Source organism: Microtus oregoni, unplaced genomic scaffold (genome assembly GCF_018167655.1).
Source record: "Microtus oregoni isolate MIOR12 unplaced genomic scaffold, Mior012 000022F_ref0000154, whole genome shotgun sequence".
Lineage (NCBI taxonomy): Eukaryota > Metazoa > Chordata > Mammalia > Rodentia > Cricetidae > Microtus > Microtus oregoni.
In genome coordinates, this window is record NW_024543081.1 from 10,873,221 (window position 1) to 10,892,911 (window position 19,691).

The 19,691-nt window shown below is 44.1% G+C and overlaps 1 protein-coding gene across 1 annotated transcript; it reads left to right on the forward strand.

Annotated features, from left to right (window-relative positions):
- The first annotated feature begins 11,069 nt into the window (after positions 1–11,069).
- LOC121461045 (cytochrome P450 2D20-like) lies at positions 11,070–15,594 on the forward strand. Its single transcript, XM_041671746.1, has 9 exons — positions 11,070–11,357; positions 12,320–12,491; positions 12,766–12,918; positions 12,998–13,158; positions 13,825–14,001; positions 14,185–14,326; positions 14,526–14,713; positions 15,096–15,237; positions 15,338–15,594. The coding sequence occupies exons 1-9, from the start codon at positions 11,169–11,171 to the stop codon at positions 15,514–15,516; spliced, it is 1,503 nt and encodes a 500-aa protein (XP_041527680.1). The 5' UTR covers positions 11,070–11,168; the 3' UTR covers positions 15,517–15,594.
- Positions 15,595–19,691: the final 4,097 nt, after the last annotated feature.

Below are 19,691 nucleotides of genomic sequence, written 5' to 3' on the forward strand. Positions count from 1 at the left end.
ATAGAAGGAAATAGTGACTTTAAAAAATAAAATAAAGTCTTAAAAGTAAATGTAAAAGAAAAAAAACCACATAAAGATATAAAGATAGTGAATACACAGGAGTCTGATTCCAGTGTGCTCTTGTTTTGATTTTGAATTTTTTTGATTGTTGGAAAGCAAAGGACAGCTGCTAAGAGACCTGGAATTGAAAGATGTACTATTGAAATAAAACAGACTAGATACTTTAAAAATGCCTTAACTTTAAAAATGTCAAAAATGTATTTGTCAAATGGAAATCAAAATGCTTTGGAGAAGTGGTTATGTTTTTGTTTCCATAGGAAGCAAGAGGCTATGGACTTGTTCCAGGTTGATATGGATCTGATGTGATCAAGGGATACCTCTTGAAACTTTAGAGATAAAATCTATCAACAGAGGTTATAAGTGATCTTCCCAGGACTTGGTCTTCATCTCAATTTTTTTCTCAGATATGCCTAAGGATGCCCTTGCCCACATTCAGCAGAAATCATTCTAGAGAAAACAATGTCTACATTCCCAAGATTTAGGTTGTGGGAGGCCTTTGATTATTTTGTAGGTCATGTATGTTTGCTATAATTTAGGGGAATATAGGAATATAGGATAAAAAATAATTATTAATCTCAGGTATTTTGGCTTTGGTATGGACTTTGGCATATGGATACAAATCAAAGAATATTTGGTTACACTGTATATATGTTTTTATTCTTGTTTAAAGGACTTTTGTATATTGATACAAATTTAAGTTAATTTTTGTTACAACACACTGTATATATTTTTCCATTGTTGTTTAAAGGATTTTGTATATTGATTTAATGTTATTTTTGTTACAACATATTGTATATATATTTCTGATCTTATTTAAGGTATGGTACTTATGAAGTTCATTTAAAAATGTAAGGTAAAGTTCTAGTTTTTGAAAACTATTCTTATAAACTATTTAGGATAATCAAGAATTAGTTGGTAGTTATTTATAACAATCAAATTTGAAGATCTGTTAGGTGTGCTTTCCAGATCATATAGAGATAGATTTTAGAGAGATAGATGGTCTTCAAACTTTTCAAATACCTACAGAATATGGCATTTAAAATGTCTTGCTAATTTAGGGCTTTTCACGACAATGAGACACATCTGCTCCTGGCAGAACCTATTTACTTCAGAAAGGATGATGGGCATCGAAGAAACTCGATAGGAGTTTGCTTTCATTGTGGCAAGATTAGTCATTTGGGCAAAAAAAAAAAGCCTACTTTTGCCTTCATTGCTTGGCTATGTGCTGTGCAAACTGGACATGCAGGGCCACAGGAAAGTGACCACTAGACTTTGCTAAAACAAGGAAGGATAGTCCTTCAGAGTTCCTGATCCCAGAAGAAATTGCCAGACATTCTGCAGGACACAGAGGAAAGTGACTGACAAACAATGCCAATATAGGCAGGAGAGTCTTTCAAATTTCCTGCTTCATGAAAAGTCTGACAGATACTATGTGCCTGCAGACCAAAGGTGGATACCCCAATGTTTGAAAGGATCTTTGGGTGACTGTCCAGACAGTTAGATGTCTATGTCATTTCTAGAGTTTTTGAAAGTCATTTGCAATGCTTGTTTGTTTTTTAAATAGTATATCCTTCTGGTGCCTTTGTTGGTGTTGAAGACTAACTAGTTATACTTGCAGTTTTCCTAAAATATGATAGAAAGGAAGTTAGGTATAACATTTTGGATTTACTAAGATAAGATAGGTTATGTATCATTTTCTTTAAATTTACCAGATACAAATGAATTGGAATTCAGTACATTGTGAATGTAATCTTTACTTTATAATTGTTCTTACTGTACAGGTTTACTATGCTAAAGCTAAAACCTTTCATTTTTGTTTAGAAAGAAAAAACTGGGGAAATGTTGGGTAATATTATTTTAAGGTATGTTGCTTTTTTTTTATGCTGCATTTGTTTAATTCTGTGAAGCTGTGATTCTTTGCCTCTCTAAAACACCTGATGGTCCTAATAAAGCACTTAATGGTCAAAAGCTAGGCAGGAGCAAGGATAGATGCATCTGACAGGCAGGGAGTATAAATAGAAGGTCAAAAAAGGATATGAGGATCAATGATAGAACAAGGGGAGGAGGACATCAGAAGCCAGGCACTCAGCCATCCAGTAAGGCATGGCATAAAAGTGAAAGTAAGACATACAGAAGTAAGAAAAGGAAAAATCCCAGAGGCAAGAAGTAGTCAGTATAATTTAAGAAAAGCTGTCAAGAATCAAGCAAAGCTAAGGCCAGGCATTCCTAACTAAAAATAAGCTTCCCTGTGTGATTTATTTGGGAACTGGATGGTGGGCACCCCCAAAAGAAAAATATCAAAAGATCACAAAACAGTTTCTGGAAAAAACAATGCTACTTTGACTGATAAGTTACAAGCCTTAAGAGATATTTAGATAAAGACAGAGGGATTTAAGGGAGAACCAACCTCAGGATTACATTATAAAATTTAAGAGGAACAGCTCAAGATTTTCAAACAAGCAAGCTTATTTTTCCAGTCACCTTATGGGAACTATCAAATGACAGGTATTCCCAAGGCTATATAAGCACTGAATGGATTCCTGAGGGAATGATAGGTTTGAGGAGATTTAAGGAAGCATACCATCTCATATGATATGCGTTCACCTCTTGTGAGACAGATGATAAATTCATGGTCAACTAGTAACATAACTATCCCACAAGATGGGAAAGACTTGGTTACAGTAGTATTGGAGCCAGGTCCTCAATTACAGTGGAAGGCCTGGTGGAAAGATGAGGCTAGACCATTGAACAATGAAGTAGGACTAGAGATGTGGAAATTTCACAAGACCAAGTTCTTGGAGAGGATGATTGTGCTGATGTACAAAGACAGTCTCCACATGATGACCACACCTTGGCTCTCTGCACTGCAGCAGCTTTGAATGCTTGGGAGAGAATTTAAGAAGTCAGAAATGGAACTGAGTCAAAGCTTATGAAACTTATACAAGGCTCAAAAGAAACCTTCACTGGTTTTTTTTTTTACAAAGATAGAATTCAGCTGTTAATAGAATGATACCAAATTCAGAAGATAGACAAATAATAATCGAATCTTTGGCTTTTGAAACTTAATTAATTCACATTTCTAAAGGATAATAAGGCCTTTAAAGGCAAGATAAGCACCCATAGAGGAATAGGTCGTAAGTACAGTCAATATTGAGTGTCATAACCATGATGATAATTGGATAGGACAGGTGATTTCCAAAGGCTGGAAGAAAATTCAAAATGTCAGGTGTTTTAATTGTGGCAAACAAGGTCACCTAAAAAGGGATTGTAGACAGGGCATTCCTAGAAACAATACTTTTACCAATCTAAACACAAAGCCCTTGCCTTCTGGAGTATGCATAAAGTATAGCAAAGGCTGAAATTGGACCAATGAATGTAGACCAATAAGTAACAGACAAGATAACTCTTTGTTGTTGGAAAATGCCTTGGGGGCCTGTTGCATAGCCCCACATCAAACTTGATTCAGTCATTCACCATGGGGGAACTCCTTCCCAGAGCTGTTGAAGGACCTAATGCCTATTGTATAAAACCATACTGCTCTGAAAGATGGAACAGCTTTAGAAGATAAAACAAAAATTTCAAAAGAATCCATAAAACAAATATTATAAAGATTATATTTGAACAAGAGAGAACTCTTGATTAGAAGAGGTGATAATCAATCAAACAGTGTGACAATTCAATCTAAACTAACTTATAAAACTAACAAGTGCTTTTCTTTTTTTCCATCTTTTATTTTATTTTATTTATTTATTAAAGATTTCTGCCTCCTCCCCGCCACCGCCTCCCATTTCCCTCCCCCTCCCCCAATCCACTCCCCCTCCCTCGTCAGCCCAAAGAGCAATCAGGGTTCCCTGCCCTGTGGGAAGTCCAAGGACCACCCACCTCCATCCAGGTCTAGTAAGGTGAGCATCCAAACTGCCTAGGCTCCCACAAAGCCAGTACGTGCAGTAGGATCAAAAACCCATTGCCGTTGTTCTTGAGTTCTCAGTAGTCCTCCTTGTCCGCTATGTTCAGAGAGTCCGGTTTTATCCCAGGCTTTTTCAGACCCAGGCTAGCTGGCCTTGGTGAGTTCCCGATAGAACATCCCCATTGTCTCAGTGTGTGGGTGCACCCCTCGTGGTCCTGAGTTCCTTGCTCGTGCTCTCTCTCCTTCTAACAAGTGCTTTTCACTTGATGAGATATGACTTGCCAAAAGAGAACCTTCCCAAAGTTAGGGCTGGGGAGGGTTTTGTTGTTGTCTCTCCAGGAGAATGAAGACAACTAGTTAAGAATTTGAAGAGCACTGGACAAATGAGACATCTGAAGAAAAGGATGAATCACTCAGAGAAAATGTCCCAAGAAAAAGTAAATGGGCCTATTGGTGTATCACATTTCCAACAGACTAAACTTTCACAAATATTCTCAAATGCTTGCCTCTGCTGTTCTCTACAGGCATACAGTGCAAATGGTCTGTTTGCAGTCCCACTTTAATTAAAAATTAAAGCTGGATTTGGAGTTGGAGCATGGCTCTTTCCTTCTCTAATCCCAAGCATGCTTGTTAAAGGAAATCAAAAACCTCTGTACTATGTCAGAAGAGCCACCTGATAGGGGACAGAAGAAAAACCAAAATGAAGGGCTATTCTGTTGCCTATAATCTCATAATTCTTTGGCTTTATTTTGACTCTTTAAAACTTTTCTCATGGTATAATATTATCTCAAAATTTTATATTTCTATACATATACATACTTATAAAACTTTTCTTCATGATATCAATGGTCTTATAGAGTACTATCTAATTCTAGAAAAAGGCTTCATCTGGCTTCCCATACATGATTTACAGTTTGAGTCTCTCAGGTAACTAGGAATTAAGATATGTATGCTAGAGATATATAACCAATTATGGTCCTTTAACCTCTTTGAGATCTGCTTCATATGACATTTCAAATGTTTAAGTTTTCTGCAGGAAATCATGACCATGCCAAACAGCAAATTTTGAAGTCTCTAAAAGGATGATGAGGCCCCACAATTCCACCAGAACTATGACAACACCACTGTACTGACAAACACCATCCAAAGATCAGCTTTGGACCCCAAACTTCTCAGGATAATTTCAAGGCGGTTAACTGAGATGGTCCAGCCTCACAGACTACTCCAACCAGGACTTACGATAAGCCTTACACTTTCCCTTTACACAGAGACTGGACAACAAATGATACAGCTAGCTCTCCCAAGACTTGATAATATATAATTATCCCAGGTTTTTTTCAGGGTCCTTTAAAGATAGTATCACCCCCAGACATCTTTCAATCCCAGCACTTCTGGATCACACCTTTAATTCCAGAACTCTGGAGGCAGAGGCAGGACATGATAAGATGGGGTGGAGACAGGATCTCAGCTCCTTTTTTGGACAGAGAAAAGAGATAGGTAGGAAGCAATTGGCAGCTGCTCCTGGTTCTCTGGTTCTCTTCCAGGTTTTTATCCCAATATCTGATACCCAGGTGTTTACTGATTAAGATTAACTAGATTAACTCTTCACCCTCCCAGACCACCCTCTCTACCAAGCCCAGGTCAAGGGGAATCCTGAAGAAGCTTCAATGATGAGAACTTGCATATTGTGGTAGCTGGCACATTCATTGTAGGGAATGTGACCACTTCTATCGCACTGTTGTGGACCCTGTTGCTCACGGACCTGCATCTGGATGTGCAACATGCACCTGACTGGTAAAGTCGCATTCTCTGAAATGACACAAGATACTTGTGACTCCAAGAAGCAGCTTGACCCAAGATTCAACAAGAGTGATGGCCATCCTTCTCAAATGGACAAAGCCATTATCACAAATGTAGAGGAGGATCAGGGGGAAGTCTTTAGGATTTGTTACACTAAGGAGCTGTTCTACTGAACCACATCTAACAGAAGTGGTTGATGAAATCATAAGGCAGGTGTGGTGTCCCCAGAGATGGCAGACAAGGCCATCATGCCCATCATCATGCTGTCATTTATGAGATGAACTGATTTGGAGACTTGCCCCACTGACTTTTATATGACATTCCATGACACTGAAGTACAGGGCTTCCTCATCCATAAAATATTCATGGACACCCTTGTCCTAAGATTGTCACTGGCAAAGAAAGGTGGTAAAGACCATATTGTAGTCTGAATGTAGTTGGCCCGCATAATCTCATAGGGAGTTGCATTATTAGAAGATGTGGCTTTGTTGGGGTGCACATGGCCTTTTTGGAGGAAATATATCACTGTGGCGGTGGTATTTGAGGTCTCATATATGCTCAATGTCTACTGAGACATTGAGGACTGTCATCTTCTGTAGCACCATGTCTGCCTGTGTCATGTCTCACCATGATGATAGTGGATTAAACCTCTGAAACTGTATACCACTCCATTAAAATGTTGGCCTTTATAAGAGTTGTTATGGTCATGGTGTCTTTTCACAACAATAAAAATCCTACCTGAGACAGACCGAGACCACCACATCCTAGATTTCCACACAGTGATGGAACCAACCTGGGTGTGAGTACAATGCACACATTGCCCAAGATTCCCCAAGGAAGTGCATGCATATTTGGCCTGCAGGATGGCAGACATTTGGCATAAATATTTGGCAGGTATTTTAGTCAAGCAGGAAATTTGAAGGACTGTCCCACTTTGTATTAACAAAGTTCATCAGTTGTTTCCTCCTATGTTCTGCAGAAAATCTGGCAGACTCTTCTGTAAAGCAGGAATCTCAAAGGACTGTCCTTTCTTGTCTTGGCAAAGTTCAACAGTTCTTTCCTGTGTCTGGCTTGTCCAGTCTGTGCAGCATACTGTCAGGAGTCAAGGCAAAAGCAGTTTTCTGCCCAAATGGCTAGACTTGCTATGTTTAAAGCAAATTCTATATGGTATTTCTTTGATGCCCGTCATCCTTTTATAAAATAAATTGGTGCTGACAGGAGCATATGTATCTCGCTGTCATGAAAAACCTTAGGGTATGAAACAGCTCAAATGTCATATTTTGTAGGTCTTTGAAGTGATTAAAAATCATCTGTCTAAAATATTCATATTTCACATTGAAAACATATCTAATGTGACTGCAAATTTGGTTATTATAGATTAACTACTAACCTCATATCTTAGTTATACATTGCACTTTTAAATGAGCTGTATAAGCATAATATCCCAAACAAGAGTAGAAACCTACATACAGTACAACAAAAATAACTTTAAATTTTTATCCATATGCCAAAATTCATACCAGTACAAAATATCTCAGAATTAATAGCTGTCTTTCTATCCTATATTTCTATATTTCCCACAAATGATAACGACATACATAACCTATCAAATAACAAACAACAGCCACCCCCACTTTGTGGGAATGTGGGCATCATGTTATCCAGACTGCTTCCTGTTGTCTGTGGGTTAAGGCATCCTTAGGGATCACTGAGAAAATTGAGATAATGGCCAAGTCCTGTGAAAGCTAGCTTACTAGCTAGCTAGCTTTACATTAAATGTAACCATTGTTGATAGATATCACCTGTCAATATTCAGAAGCTTCTTCCCCAACTAAACCTGATCCATTTCAAACCTAAAGGAATCTATAGCCCCTCATTTCCTGTGGAAATAAAAGCAAAACCTCTTCTCCAAAGCAATGTATTTTTTTTTTTGCATTTTATTTTAAAGTTAAGGTATTCTTGGGCTGGAGCAATGGCTCACAGGTTAACAGCACTGGCTGTTCTTTTTTTTTCCTGGCTGTTCTTCCAGAGGTCTTGAGTTCAATTCCCAGCAACCACATGGTGGTTCACAACCATCTGTAATGAGATCTGGTGCCCTCTTCTAGTGTGCAGGCAGAACCCTTTAAAATGAATAAGTAAAGTTAAGGAATTCTTAACTGTCTAGACTGGTTTATTTCAGCAGTCCCTCTTTCAAAACTGTGTGTCTTAGCAGCTGTCATTGGCTCGCCAGCAATCAAAAGATTTAAGGTCAGGCAGCAACACACAGGTTCCAGATTCCCTGTGTATTTCTCATATCTGCGTGGCTTTCTTTTTTTATATTACTTTACTTCTGTCTTTAAAGAATTTACTTTATTATTTTAAACTATTTCTTTCTTTCTGTGACAATCTATACCCTTTTTCTTTTCTTACGACTATGCACATGGTTAAACCCACCGTAACCTGTTTAGAAGCTTTTAGAAGTGCCTTTGTCTGCATGAACAAACCACTGCCAAGCAGCATGGGCAGGACCTCCATGGCTTTGGCAGTTGACTTCATGTCCTTCTTGGGTCTTGAGAGTCAAGCCTTAAAGCTCGAGGCACAGTGGCAACATGTCTGACCATGAACTGCATGCAACCCCTCAACTCTGGAATGCAAGTGCCCTGCACTGTGACTGGCATTTTTACCGAGCTTTTTGTTCAAATTTAAGGTACCAGCTGCTAATAGGCTCACTATCCAGCAGAAACTCTTTTTTAAATTAAGTTTATTTTTTTTAAAAACACTCTTTTTCTCATTTTACATACCAATCCCAGTTTCCACTCCTTGCCAGACTCACACTTCCCCCACCTTCCCCCCACCACTCCACCATCCACTCCTCAGAGAGGATAAGGCTTCCCATGAGGACTCAACAGAGTCTAGCACATCACTTTGAGGCAGGACCAAGACCCTCCCCTCTATATCTAGGCTGAGCTAAGTATCTCTCCAAAAAGAATGGGCTCCAAAGAGCCAGTTCAAGCAGCAGGGATAAATCCTGGTCCCACTGCCAATGGCCCTACAGACTGCCCCGGCCGCACAACTGTCACCTACATTCAGAGGGCCTAGTTTGGTCCTATGAAGGTTCCCCAGCTGTTAGTCCAGAGTCAGTGAGCTCCTCCTAGCCCAGGTCAGCTGTCTCTGTGGGTATCCCCATCATGGTCTTGAGCCTTTGCTCATATTATCCCTCCTCCCTCTCTTTCACTGGACTTTGGGAACTCAACACACTGATTTGCTGTGGATCACCGTATCTGTTTCCATCAGTTGCTGGATGAAAGGTTCTATGATGACAGTTAAGGTAGTCATCCATCTGATTACAAGGGAAGGCCAGTTCAGGAACCCTCTCTACTGCTGCTTCAGCTCTAAGCTTCGATTGTCCGTGTGGATTCCTGGGAAAGACAATCACGGCGTGTACTCATTGATATTACACATAAAGCAATGGATAACCAGTCTATAGGCTATGGCCCCAGAGAAGCTAGGTAACAAGGAGAATCCTAAGAGAGAAATACATGCATCTCCCTAGGAAGGGGAAAATAGATTGCTGAGAAAATTGGGAGCATGGGGGGTAGAGAAGGGAGGGAGGAAGGGGAGTCGGAAGGAAGAAGGGGACGGAGAGGAGAACATAAGGGAGAGGGATGGTGGAGATGGAAAAAAGACAGAGAGGGAGAGCTAGGAAAGAGATATCTTTACTGAGGGAGCCATTATGAGACCAGGGAGAAACCTGGCACTGGAGAAATTCCCAGCAGAAACTCTTAAAGGAGCTATATCTTCCTTTTTTCCCCCCTGTGAGCTTTCTTAGGTCCTTCATGGAAATTTGGGATCTGTTGGAATGCCAAAATGTAGTTGGTGTTCTCTCTCTCTCTCTCTCTCTCTCTCTCTCTCTCCACTCTTCATCTTTGGGGGCCTGCCACTCAGCACCCAAATAAATACATGGAGACTTATACCTACCTATAAAAGCCCAACCTTTGTTTGGCTTGTTTCTAAGCATTTTTTCTTAAATTATCTTGTCTACCTTTTGCCTCTGAGCATTTACCTTTCTCTGTTCTGTGTTCTTTTCTTTCCTTCTTACTCCCTCATTGGCTATGTGGCTGGGTGGCTGACCCCTGATGTTCCCCTCCTTTTTTTGCTTCTCCCTCTTCTGTTCTCCTCTTCCTATTTATTCTCTCCACCTGGAAGCCCCATTTATCCCTCTCCTGCCTAGCTATTGGCTGTTCAGCCTCTTTATTTAGACAAATCAGGCGTTTTAGACAGGAAAAGTAGCACTTGACAGGGTTAAACAAATGTAACATAAAGAATGAAATACATCCTTGCATTATTTAAAAAATATTCCACAGAATAAAAGAATGTAACACATCTTTAACTAATATTCCAAAACATTAGTTCAGAATGATGATCTAGCTCAGGAGCCTCCTGTGTTTTCATTTTGGTAATTAACATTTATCCAGGAAATATATATGAGAGTGATTCTTAATATTTTACATACATCGTTGCAAGCATAGGTTCTGTGGTTTGTAATTCCATAGGTAACATCCTATCCTACCACCAGGAGTAAAGTAACCATCTGGGTATGAGAGCTTCACCAACCTGAACAACCTCAGCTCTTCCTTTGCACAAACCAAGCATTCCCAGACAGCACCCTCAGAGTCACATGACCCCAGTCAGTCACATCACTCTTCCCAAGCAAACCAGCTTTGCATCTCCCACCATGCCTAGGGAAAGAAAGCACAGACATAGGGATGGCTCTAGGTGGCACTGTTGGTCTTCACTTCAATGAACCCAGGACGTTGAAGCCAGCAAAGGGAAGGGCACACGGGACAGTCTAGGACAGACATGTCCAGCTTCCATTTGTCCTCTTCCAGTGGAGTCCAAAGGACAGTGATTAACTATCTGTTGACATGTGAACAGAGAACTGTGAATCTGGGAACACTGCTGGCCAATGACAGCCAGGGACTCAGTTCCACCTTCCTGTTGTAGACATGGCACATCATGCAGCTGACATGGATTCCAAGACCCCAGGTCCCCGGAAGTCACACTGATCTTACAGGACACAAGTGCTCACGTGGCTGAGGGGCCATGGACTGAGGATGAAGGGAAACCACTGTGCACAGTTCCCTGAGGGGAATCTGATGCTGCCCCCATGGATAAACACCCGCGGAGGGCAGGAATCTCTAAGGCTGATGTTCATTGGCCTTTTCTCACCACCCCCCCCCCCCCCGCCAACATACCCTGGCTGAACAGTAAACACAGCTGCTTGGCTCAAGGCAGAGAACAAAGTGCAGCCTTCTCCCCTTCATAAGGGACCAGGTGCCCAGTTTGTCTTCAGAGTGTCTTTCCTGATCCTAGGTGTCTGGATCAGGGATTCCCATAACCAGCCTGGGGAGCAGGGGCAGCCATGGTACTGCTGACTGGAGATGGCCTGTGGTCTGTGGTCCTATTCACAGCCATCTTCCTATTCCTGGTGGACCTGATGCATCGACGCAAGTTCTGGACTTCCCGCTACCCTCCGGGTCCTGTGCCCCTACCTGGGCTGGGCAACCTTCTCCAGGTGGACTTCGAGAACATGCCCTACAGTGTGTACAAGGTGAGAGATGGCAGTGGAGGGCAGTAGAGGTCATGAAGCCCCCAGAAGTACGTGGTGGTGCTGATGCCACAGGATAGACAGGAAGATGACCACCAAGAGGAAGAAGGCTTAGTGGTTGCCTTGTGGCAGTTGCTTCTGGGTCTGAGGATACTGTGGACTTTCTAAGAGCAGTTCAGTATGGAAAAGGCCATGGAGGCAGGTGTGGAGTGTGAATGGAGAAGACAGAGGTCAGGGAGGGCTGAGTTTTCTTGTGATCCCGTCAGTGTCTGTGTTCTCAGTCACAGAGGGGAAGAGTCAGGTTTCATTGTAGCGTGTCAGTGAGGACGGGCTACGTCTGCTATAATCTCTTGTCAGTGAGGACGGACTGCATCTGCTATAATCTCTTGTCAGTGAGGACGGACTGCGTCTGCTATAATCTCATGTCCGTGAGGATGGGCTGCGTCTGCTATAATCTCTTGTCAGTGAGGATGGGCTGCGTCTGCTGTAATCTCTTGCTGCTGTACAGTCACAGAGAGGAGGATCAGGATACATTGTAGCTGTCATTGAGGATGGGCTGCGTCTGCTGTAATCTCTTGCTGCTGTACGGTCTTAGGCCTTGCTGCCCATCACAGGAACCCGAATTCCCTCATGTATGGTGGGGGTATGAAGGAGCACGGATCATTTTCACACACGATGACAGCTTAATGATCGTATCTGCTGTGAGAACTTTGCTGGATTGAGAAGATAGGATCATGCAGGCATAAGGTGTCATACCTCAGGCTAGAGATGTGGTCAGTGGTAGCGCATTTTCCCAGCAAAGGGCAGGACAAAGGTTCACAATGCATACCAGAAAATGTGCTTATGCGCAACTGCACACGTGACACATTACACATGCACACAGACACACATGTTCTGTGTTGAGGTTATATTGTCCAGTTTACTAGGGATCTCCATTTTCTAAGCATTCTATCCCTCTACTTCAGCTTCGTCAACGCTATGGTGACGTGTTCAGCCTGCAGATGGCCTGGAAGCCCGTGGTCGTGATCAATGGACTGAAGGCAGTGCGGGAAGTGCTGGTGACCTGTGGAGAGGACACTGCTGACCGCCCTCCAATGCCTGTCTATAATGTCATGGGCTATGGGCCCAAAGCAAAAGGCAAAGAGCTATAGTGGGGACAGGGCAGAGAGAATAGGGCTTGAGGAGCAGTGACCAGAAAATGGACAGGGCCCAATGGGGGGGGGGGGGAGGATGCGCTCAGATAATGGAAGGGAAATCATTGCGTGGAGGGTGGAGCCTCCAAAGCTGCACGTGCTGATTGTAATAGCAAAGTGCTGGGGCGCTGATGGCTCAGACTGACCACAGGGAAAGGTTGGGAGAAGGGCAGACAGCACAGCCACGTATCCTTGGTTACACACAGATGTCCCTGCAGGTGTGGCATTAGCACAATATGGGCCCGAATGGCAAGAACTGCGGCGATTCTCTGTGTCCACCATGCGAGACTTTGGCCTGGGCAAGAAATCCCTGGAGCAGTGGGTGACCGAGGAGGCAGGCCACCTCTGTGACGCCTTCACCAAGGAGGCAGGTGGGTGATGGGTGAGATGTAGAGATGTGGGCAGACACTTATGAATGACGTCATGACCTGTTTGCATCTCTGCTCCTAGGCCAAGCATTTAATCCCACCACCCTCCTGCACAAAGGTGTATGCAATGTGATTTCATCCCTCATTTATGCCCAGCGCTTCGAATATGAAGACCCTTTCTTCAATGGGCTGATCAAAACATTAGAGGAACGTTCTGGAGAGGACAGTGGCTTCACTGCTGAGGTATGAGACTCGGGCAGTCAGTGTGCATTGCCATTTATGTGCTGTAAAATCAGGATGAATATTCATTCCGGGGGAATAGGCTGAGGGCCTTGTGTGATAATCAAATCCAGGAGAAAAGCCCTGCCCTTAGAAAATCTCAGATACCAGGCGGGGAAGAGTGGACCAAGGTCAGGGGCTCTAGAAAGGGGGTGAGGCTCTGCCCCCGTCTACATGGAAACCACGTAAGACTGTTAGATGTACAGAGTAAAACAGACATTTTGTTCACCCTGGGCACAATCAACCTACAGGGAGAACAGGAGGACGCAGTAGGTGATGTTTGGGGACGAGCAGACCCTGAGTCCTCTGTAGACAAGTCTGGGAACTAAAAAGAAAATGGCTGGGAACTGAATCTGGTCCAGGCAACACTGAGCAGAGTGGCATCCAGGGTCAAGAGAGATGGCCTGTGGGTAAGGAACATAGCAAGGAAGCCTGGAGATCTGAGCTGGATCCTGGGACTCACATGGGAGATAGATCCTACTCTACAAGTTGTTCTCTGACCTCCAAACAGGAGTCTTTGTGCACATGTACGTGTGTGAATGAACATACAGGCACACACACACACACACACACACACACACACACGATTCTTAATTAGGAATAAAAACACCTAGACCTGTACCTTTACAGTTGGTGAACACATTCCCGGTGCTTCTGCGCATCCCTGGGCTGCCTGGTAAAGTCTTCCCCAAAATGACAGCATTGACGAACTCACTGGATAAGTTGTTGATTGAGCACAAGGGAACCTGGGACCCTGCCCAGCCACCCCGAGACCTGACAGATGCCTTCCTGGCTGAGATGGAGAAGGTGAGGATAGCAATAAAGATGGGGACAGGGCCTTTGGGCTGAAGTGTTCTGTGACTTGTGATGCCAGGCAAGTGGAGTTTGTATGTCATCTATGAACCCAACGCCTGTGGTCTTGAACACAACGGTGGATCATGTTGGGATTTACTGCCTGTGTCCCTGAGCCTACCTTCTCTGTCTGCCCAGGCCAAGGGGAATCCTGAGAGCAGCTTCAACGATGGGAACCTGCGCGCAGTAGTAAGTGACCTGTTCATTGCAGGGATGGTGACCACCTCAGCCACACTGTCCTGGGCCCTGCTGCTCATGATCCTACACCCAGATGTTCAGGGTAAGCCTGACTGAGCCTGGAAGGGAGTATGAGAGAAGAAAGATAGAAGTATTTGAGAAGCATCTGGGGCTCCACAATCACCTTGACCCAGACTCCCACAATTCTGATGGGAGTCTTAAGTCACCTACTCACCCAGTGGTAGAAGGTCAAGTTAGAGCCACTAAGGGACTGCCTTACTGAGGGGATGTTGTTTCTCCAGGCCGCGTCCAACAGGAGATCGATGAAGTCATAGGGCAGGCGCGGCGTCCAGAGATGGCAGACCAGGCCCGCATGCCCTACACCAATGCTGTTATTCATGAGGTGCAGCGCTTTAGTGACCTCGTTCCAGTGAATATACCACATATGACATCCCGTGACATTGAAGTACAGGGCTTCCTCATCCCCAAGGTAGGCATGGTTACTGTCATCCCGGTGTCACCACTGGGCAAACAAAGGCTATAAAGACCAAGAGCTGTACATCCTGGATTTGCAGGTGGTGAAGGTACCAGCCTGGGTGTGAGTACACTGCAGCCATTGCCCAGGACTCCCCAGGGAAGAGGGATGGCTAGTGGAATAAGCCACAGGATTGTAGGGAGCACTGCACACAGGGGCAGCTTCTGATATGGGTACTTGCAGTAGCTTTCTCATATGGCCTTGAATGGTACCAGAAAATGGTACCAAGGGGATCTGAGTTTGAGGTGAATGAACGAACCCTGTGTATGTGACCATAATAACCAGCATACTGGCTTCCCCATCGCAATCCATGTTCACACCATGTGTCTCCTGCCAGGGGACGACCCTCCTCACCAACCTGTCTTCAGTGCTGAAGGATGACACTGTCTGGGAGAAGCCCCTCCATTTCCATCCTGAGCACTTCCTGGATGCCCAGGGCCGCTTTGTGAAACACGAGGCCTTCATGCCATTCTCAGCAGGTCATGTGGGGTACCTGTCTCCATGTCTCTTCCCAGGGAGCCTTGGAGGGTGGAGCATCTATCAGGCCCCAGACTGACTGAGCCCTTTTCCCACCTACAGGTCGCCGAGTTTGCCTGGGGGAGCCCCTGGCCCGCATGGAGCTCTTCCTCTTCTTCACCTGCCTCCTGCAGCGCTTTAGCTTCTCGGTGCCCAGTGGACAGCCCCGACCTAGCAACCTTGGCATCTTTGCATTGCCAGTTACCCCAACCCCCTACGAGCTCTGTGCAGTTGTGCGTTAGCAAGGACAGCAGCTCCATCCTTCTCCCCAGCTTGTGCTGATTGATGTCCAATAAACCTGGTCTTTGATTCCACTCAGATTACAGGTCCTACCTCCATTCTTTTCTTCACTGTGTCCTAAGACAACAGTCTACAGTCTTTCCCCTCTGTCCCTACCTCCTCTAGAAACAGCTTCCATGTTGTGAGGAGAGTTTACTGAGCCAACAGCAGTGGCACAGGCCTGCAGTATAGCAGGATAGAGGCTGAGACAAGAAGATGGCAAGTTCAAGACCAGCCTGTGCTGTATGACCTGGACTACTTACTGAGATCCTTTCTCCCAAAAAGAATAAGTTGGCAGGTGGAGTAGATCAGGAGGTGATGAAGAGACAGAGGAGGGAACAAAAGGGACAATGAGAGGGGGAAGCATCTGGACAAAGGAGGAAGAGAGGTCATTCTGCTGGTGTCCAGTGATTGACTGTAGATCACAGGCAAAGGCCGTCGATGGCTGAGGGGTTGGTGACAAACTGCAGACAGAAGTCAGTACTCTGTGGTTCCTGTGAGGAAGTGTGAATGACGTGTTGTGGGATTCAGTACAACTCTTGTTTGGGGACAGATGTTGGTGTAGATCCCCAGGATCCTGAAGTGTCACAAATGGTTAGGGGGTCTCTCACTGCTAGAGAAGCTGCTGTCCTCCCAGCTCAGCTTGCTGCAGTGAAGGGATGCAGGAGAACATCTGCTGTAGGAAAGGTGTCAGAATCCAGGAGGATGGGCTGATCCTGCTGTGCTGTCTGGGGCTGGCCATCTCTCCAGACCGGGGAGAGTGCTCCTGGCAAGCCTGTCGGCATGATATAATGGGTATTTCTCACTAGGAAAGCTCAAGAATCTTGGAATTTTGGGGTTTTGTGGGTCCCGGGAGTACATGTAGGTGTGCAGCAGCCCTCAGGGCTCATCTTAGTCTCTGTGTAATCTGAGGCCAGACAGTAGCATCCCAAGTCCTGATCCTCTATGGCATGCCTGAGACACAGCTGTGCAGACACTGGTTTTGCTTTTCTTTTGTGAAATAGAAAATGTCCTCCCACTGACTCTCTGTCATGGAATGTTAGTACTCAGACAATGACTTTTGTAATGTTCAGGACCAAACGCTCACCAAGCTGGGGTAACTTTACTTCACCGTCCCACCCCATTGCTGCCTACAGGAATAGCCATATCGAATGCCAACACCCTTTTCCCCCTCCCCACCCCCTTATTCTTATCATGCATTCATGGGTATTTGCTTGCATGTATGCGGCGCCTGAGGAGAACAGGGTGCACATGGGATCTCCAGGGATTGAGTCACAGTTAGTTGTCAACCTCCTGTGGATCCTGGGAATCAAGCCTGGGTTCTCAGGAAGTTAGTATGCTTCAGTGTAGGGACATCTGGACAACCCTCCTCCTTCTCCTTTTAGAGGTTATGGAAGGTCTTACTCCAGTCTGAGGCGATGTCCTATAACCTCTTAAGCTCTGCACGTGTGGCGTTTCAGATAAGTGACTTTTCTATGTCCCTGGGAGCAAGGGTTCACTGACAATTGTGCCCCATGCTCACAGTCCTAAGCCTAATATAACCAGCATGCACAGCTGCTGTGGACTCTGCCCACACCTTCTGATGCCCTTCAGATAGTAAACACCTGGGGAGGGAAGAAGAGGTGGGAAACTGAGGTAAACCTTCCTAGAGTGCTCTGACTCCTCCTGACACCCAGATGGAAGAGAGAACACAGCAGGTCAACTCCAGGCACTAGGAAAGGACAGTCTTGCCATCTTCCTTAGGGAACAGATACCAGGTTGCAGTAAGAGGTCTCCTTCCTGACCTTATGTGGTTGCCATGGTTAAGATGTTTGCAGAATGACCTAGGAGCAGTGATGTAGCCCTGAGGTAGCTGACTGGAGATGAGCTGTGGCCTGTGGTCATATTCATGGCCATCCTCTTTTAATGGTGGACCTGATTCAATGGTGCAAGTTCTGGAATGTCAGCTACCCACCAGACCCTGTGCCACAACTGGCATGGACTTAGAGAACATGTGATATAGCTTACACACACACACACGCACACACACACACACACACACACACACACACACACACACACAGAGAGAGAGAGAGAGAGAGAGAGAGAGAGAGAGAGAGAGAGAGAAAGAGAGAGAGCAATTAAGGGCAACAGAGATCACAGCACTTCTGGCTGCACATAATGATGTTGAAGCCACAGGAGAGACAGGGATCTGGGTCCCCAAGATGTAGACATTGCAGCTTCCTAGTGACAGGCTCTGTGGGGTCTGACGTTACTTTGGACTTTTTAAATTAGTGCAAGGTGTGATGGAAAAACCCGGAAGTGTGACATCACATGGCTGCTGGCAGGTGAAGTGTTAAGAAGGAGTCAGATATAATTGGAATTTTCTTCGGGCAGCCACTCTGCTCCCAAATAAAGACATGGAGACTTATCATTAGTTATGAATGATTGGCCTTAGCGTAGGCTTGCCCCACTAGCTCTTTTTAACTTAATTTAACCTGTTTTTGTTTATCTATATCTATCTTGTCTCTGCTTCCATTGGAGTCCTGTGATGGACATAATAGTACCTGAGTAACAGGAAGTGCAAGGCAAGGGACTTCCTAACCTATAGAAATGGCAGAAACATCTGGCTGCCTGGACAGTCACTCAAGGTTCCTCTGCACCATTGGGGCATCTGTCTTTGGTCATAGGCCTAAAGTATTTGACAGGCTTTTCTGTGAAGCAGGAATTTTAAAGAACTGTTTCACCTTGTCTTGGCAAAGTTCAACGGTCCTTTTTCTTTATGTTCTGATTGTTCGGTTTATACAGTATACTATCAGCAGTTGTGGCAAAGGCAGATTCTTGACCAAATGGACAGCTTTGCCACAATGAAATCAAACTCGATATGGAGGTTCTTCAATGCCTATCACCCTTTGATGATGTAGATTGGTGCTGCTAAGAGCAGACATGTCTCACTCTCATGACAGTCTTATGCCAAATGTATCCTAGTCTAAACATCTTAAATGTCATATTTTGTAGGTCTCTGAAGCATTTGAATATCACCTATCTAAAATATATTTGTCTAACCTTGAAAACACATCTAACAGTACTTTAAGTTTGGTTGTCATAGATTGGTAACCACTAACCTGCATTTTAATTATCATGAGCAATAACTTTCAGCACAAAAATTTTATATGCATTTTTAATAAGCTGCATTGATTCAACGACTTAGAGTAGAAACACACACACACATACACACATATATGGTATAAAATAACCCTAAATTTGTATCACATACAAAAAACTCTGCCAATGTAAAATGTTTGAGATGAATAGTTGTCTTTTTATCCTTTATTTTTATTTACCCACTAAATGATACAAACAACCAGAACCCACTAAATGACTAAAAACATTGGGGATGTGGTCATTGTATTCTCTAGACTGCTTCTTATTGTCTGAGGGTAATGGCATCCCCAGAGAGCCCTGAAAAAAATGAGATAATCATGAAATCTAAAAAAAAGTAGCTATAGCCTTTGTTGTCCAGCCTGTGTAATGGGAAAGTGCAGGCTTCTCTGAAGTCCTGGCTGGAATAGTCTGTGAGGCTGGACCATCTCAGCTAGCAAGCTTGAAGTTCTTCTTAATGCAGAACTCTGAAGAAAGTACAGCAGATGCACTCTGCAAGGCTGGATCACTTGGGTCACCCATTTTCATTGGTGTCTGATCCTCTATCCTGAAAACATACAAACTTTCAGAGGTAACATGTATATCAGCATTACGACAAGTATGGATTGTGTGTTGTACAGGAGCCAGCCAGAACAGAACAGAACAGAACAGAACGGGGAGCATGGTTCTGTTCCTGAAGACCCTTCTGAGTGGTGAGAGGGATCTTTGCCCACGGCGGGAGCCAGGAAACAGAGCAGGGTCATTTTGTAGCGGGGCCCCTGGCCAGCAGGGAAATCTGATCCTGTTTTAGAAGACCTATTAGATAGTATCAATAAGAGGAGATGGGCAGGTGCCAAGGCAAGAATTCACCCAACAATCTGAAAAACAACATGAAAACACCAGAACCCAATGATCTTACAACAGAAGGACTTGAACACCCTAACACAGAAGAAGTGGAAAAAAATGACTTTATGAAAGCAATAGAGTCCCTTAAACAACATGTAAAAAATGCCCTTAT

What these genes read in the sequence shown, in the direction of transcription:
- LOC121461045 (XM_041671746.1), top strand. Translation starts at nt 11,169, where the DNA reads ATGGTACTGCTGACTGGAGATGGCCTGTGGTCTGTGGTCCTATTCACA. An exon ending in ACAGTGGCTTCACTGCTGAG is followed by an intron (nt 13,159 to 13,824) that starts GTATGAGACTCG and finishes GTACCTTTACAG; the next exon opens with TTGGTGAACACATTCCCGGT. An exon ending in AGGGCTTCCTCATCCCCAAG is followed by an intron (nt 14,714 to 15,095) that starts GTAGGCATGGTT and finishes GTCTCCTGCCAG; the next exon opens with GGGACGACCCTCCTCACCAA.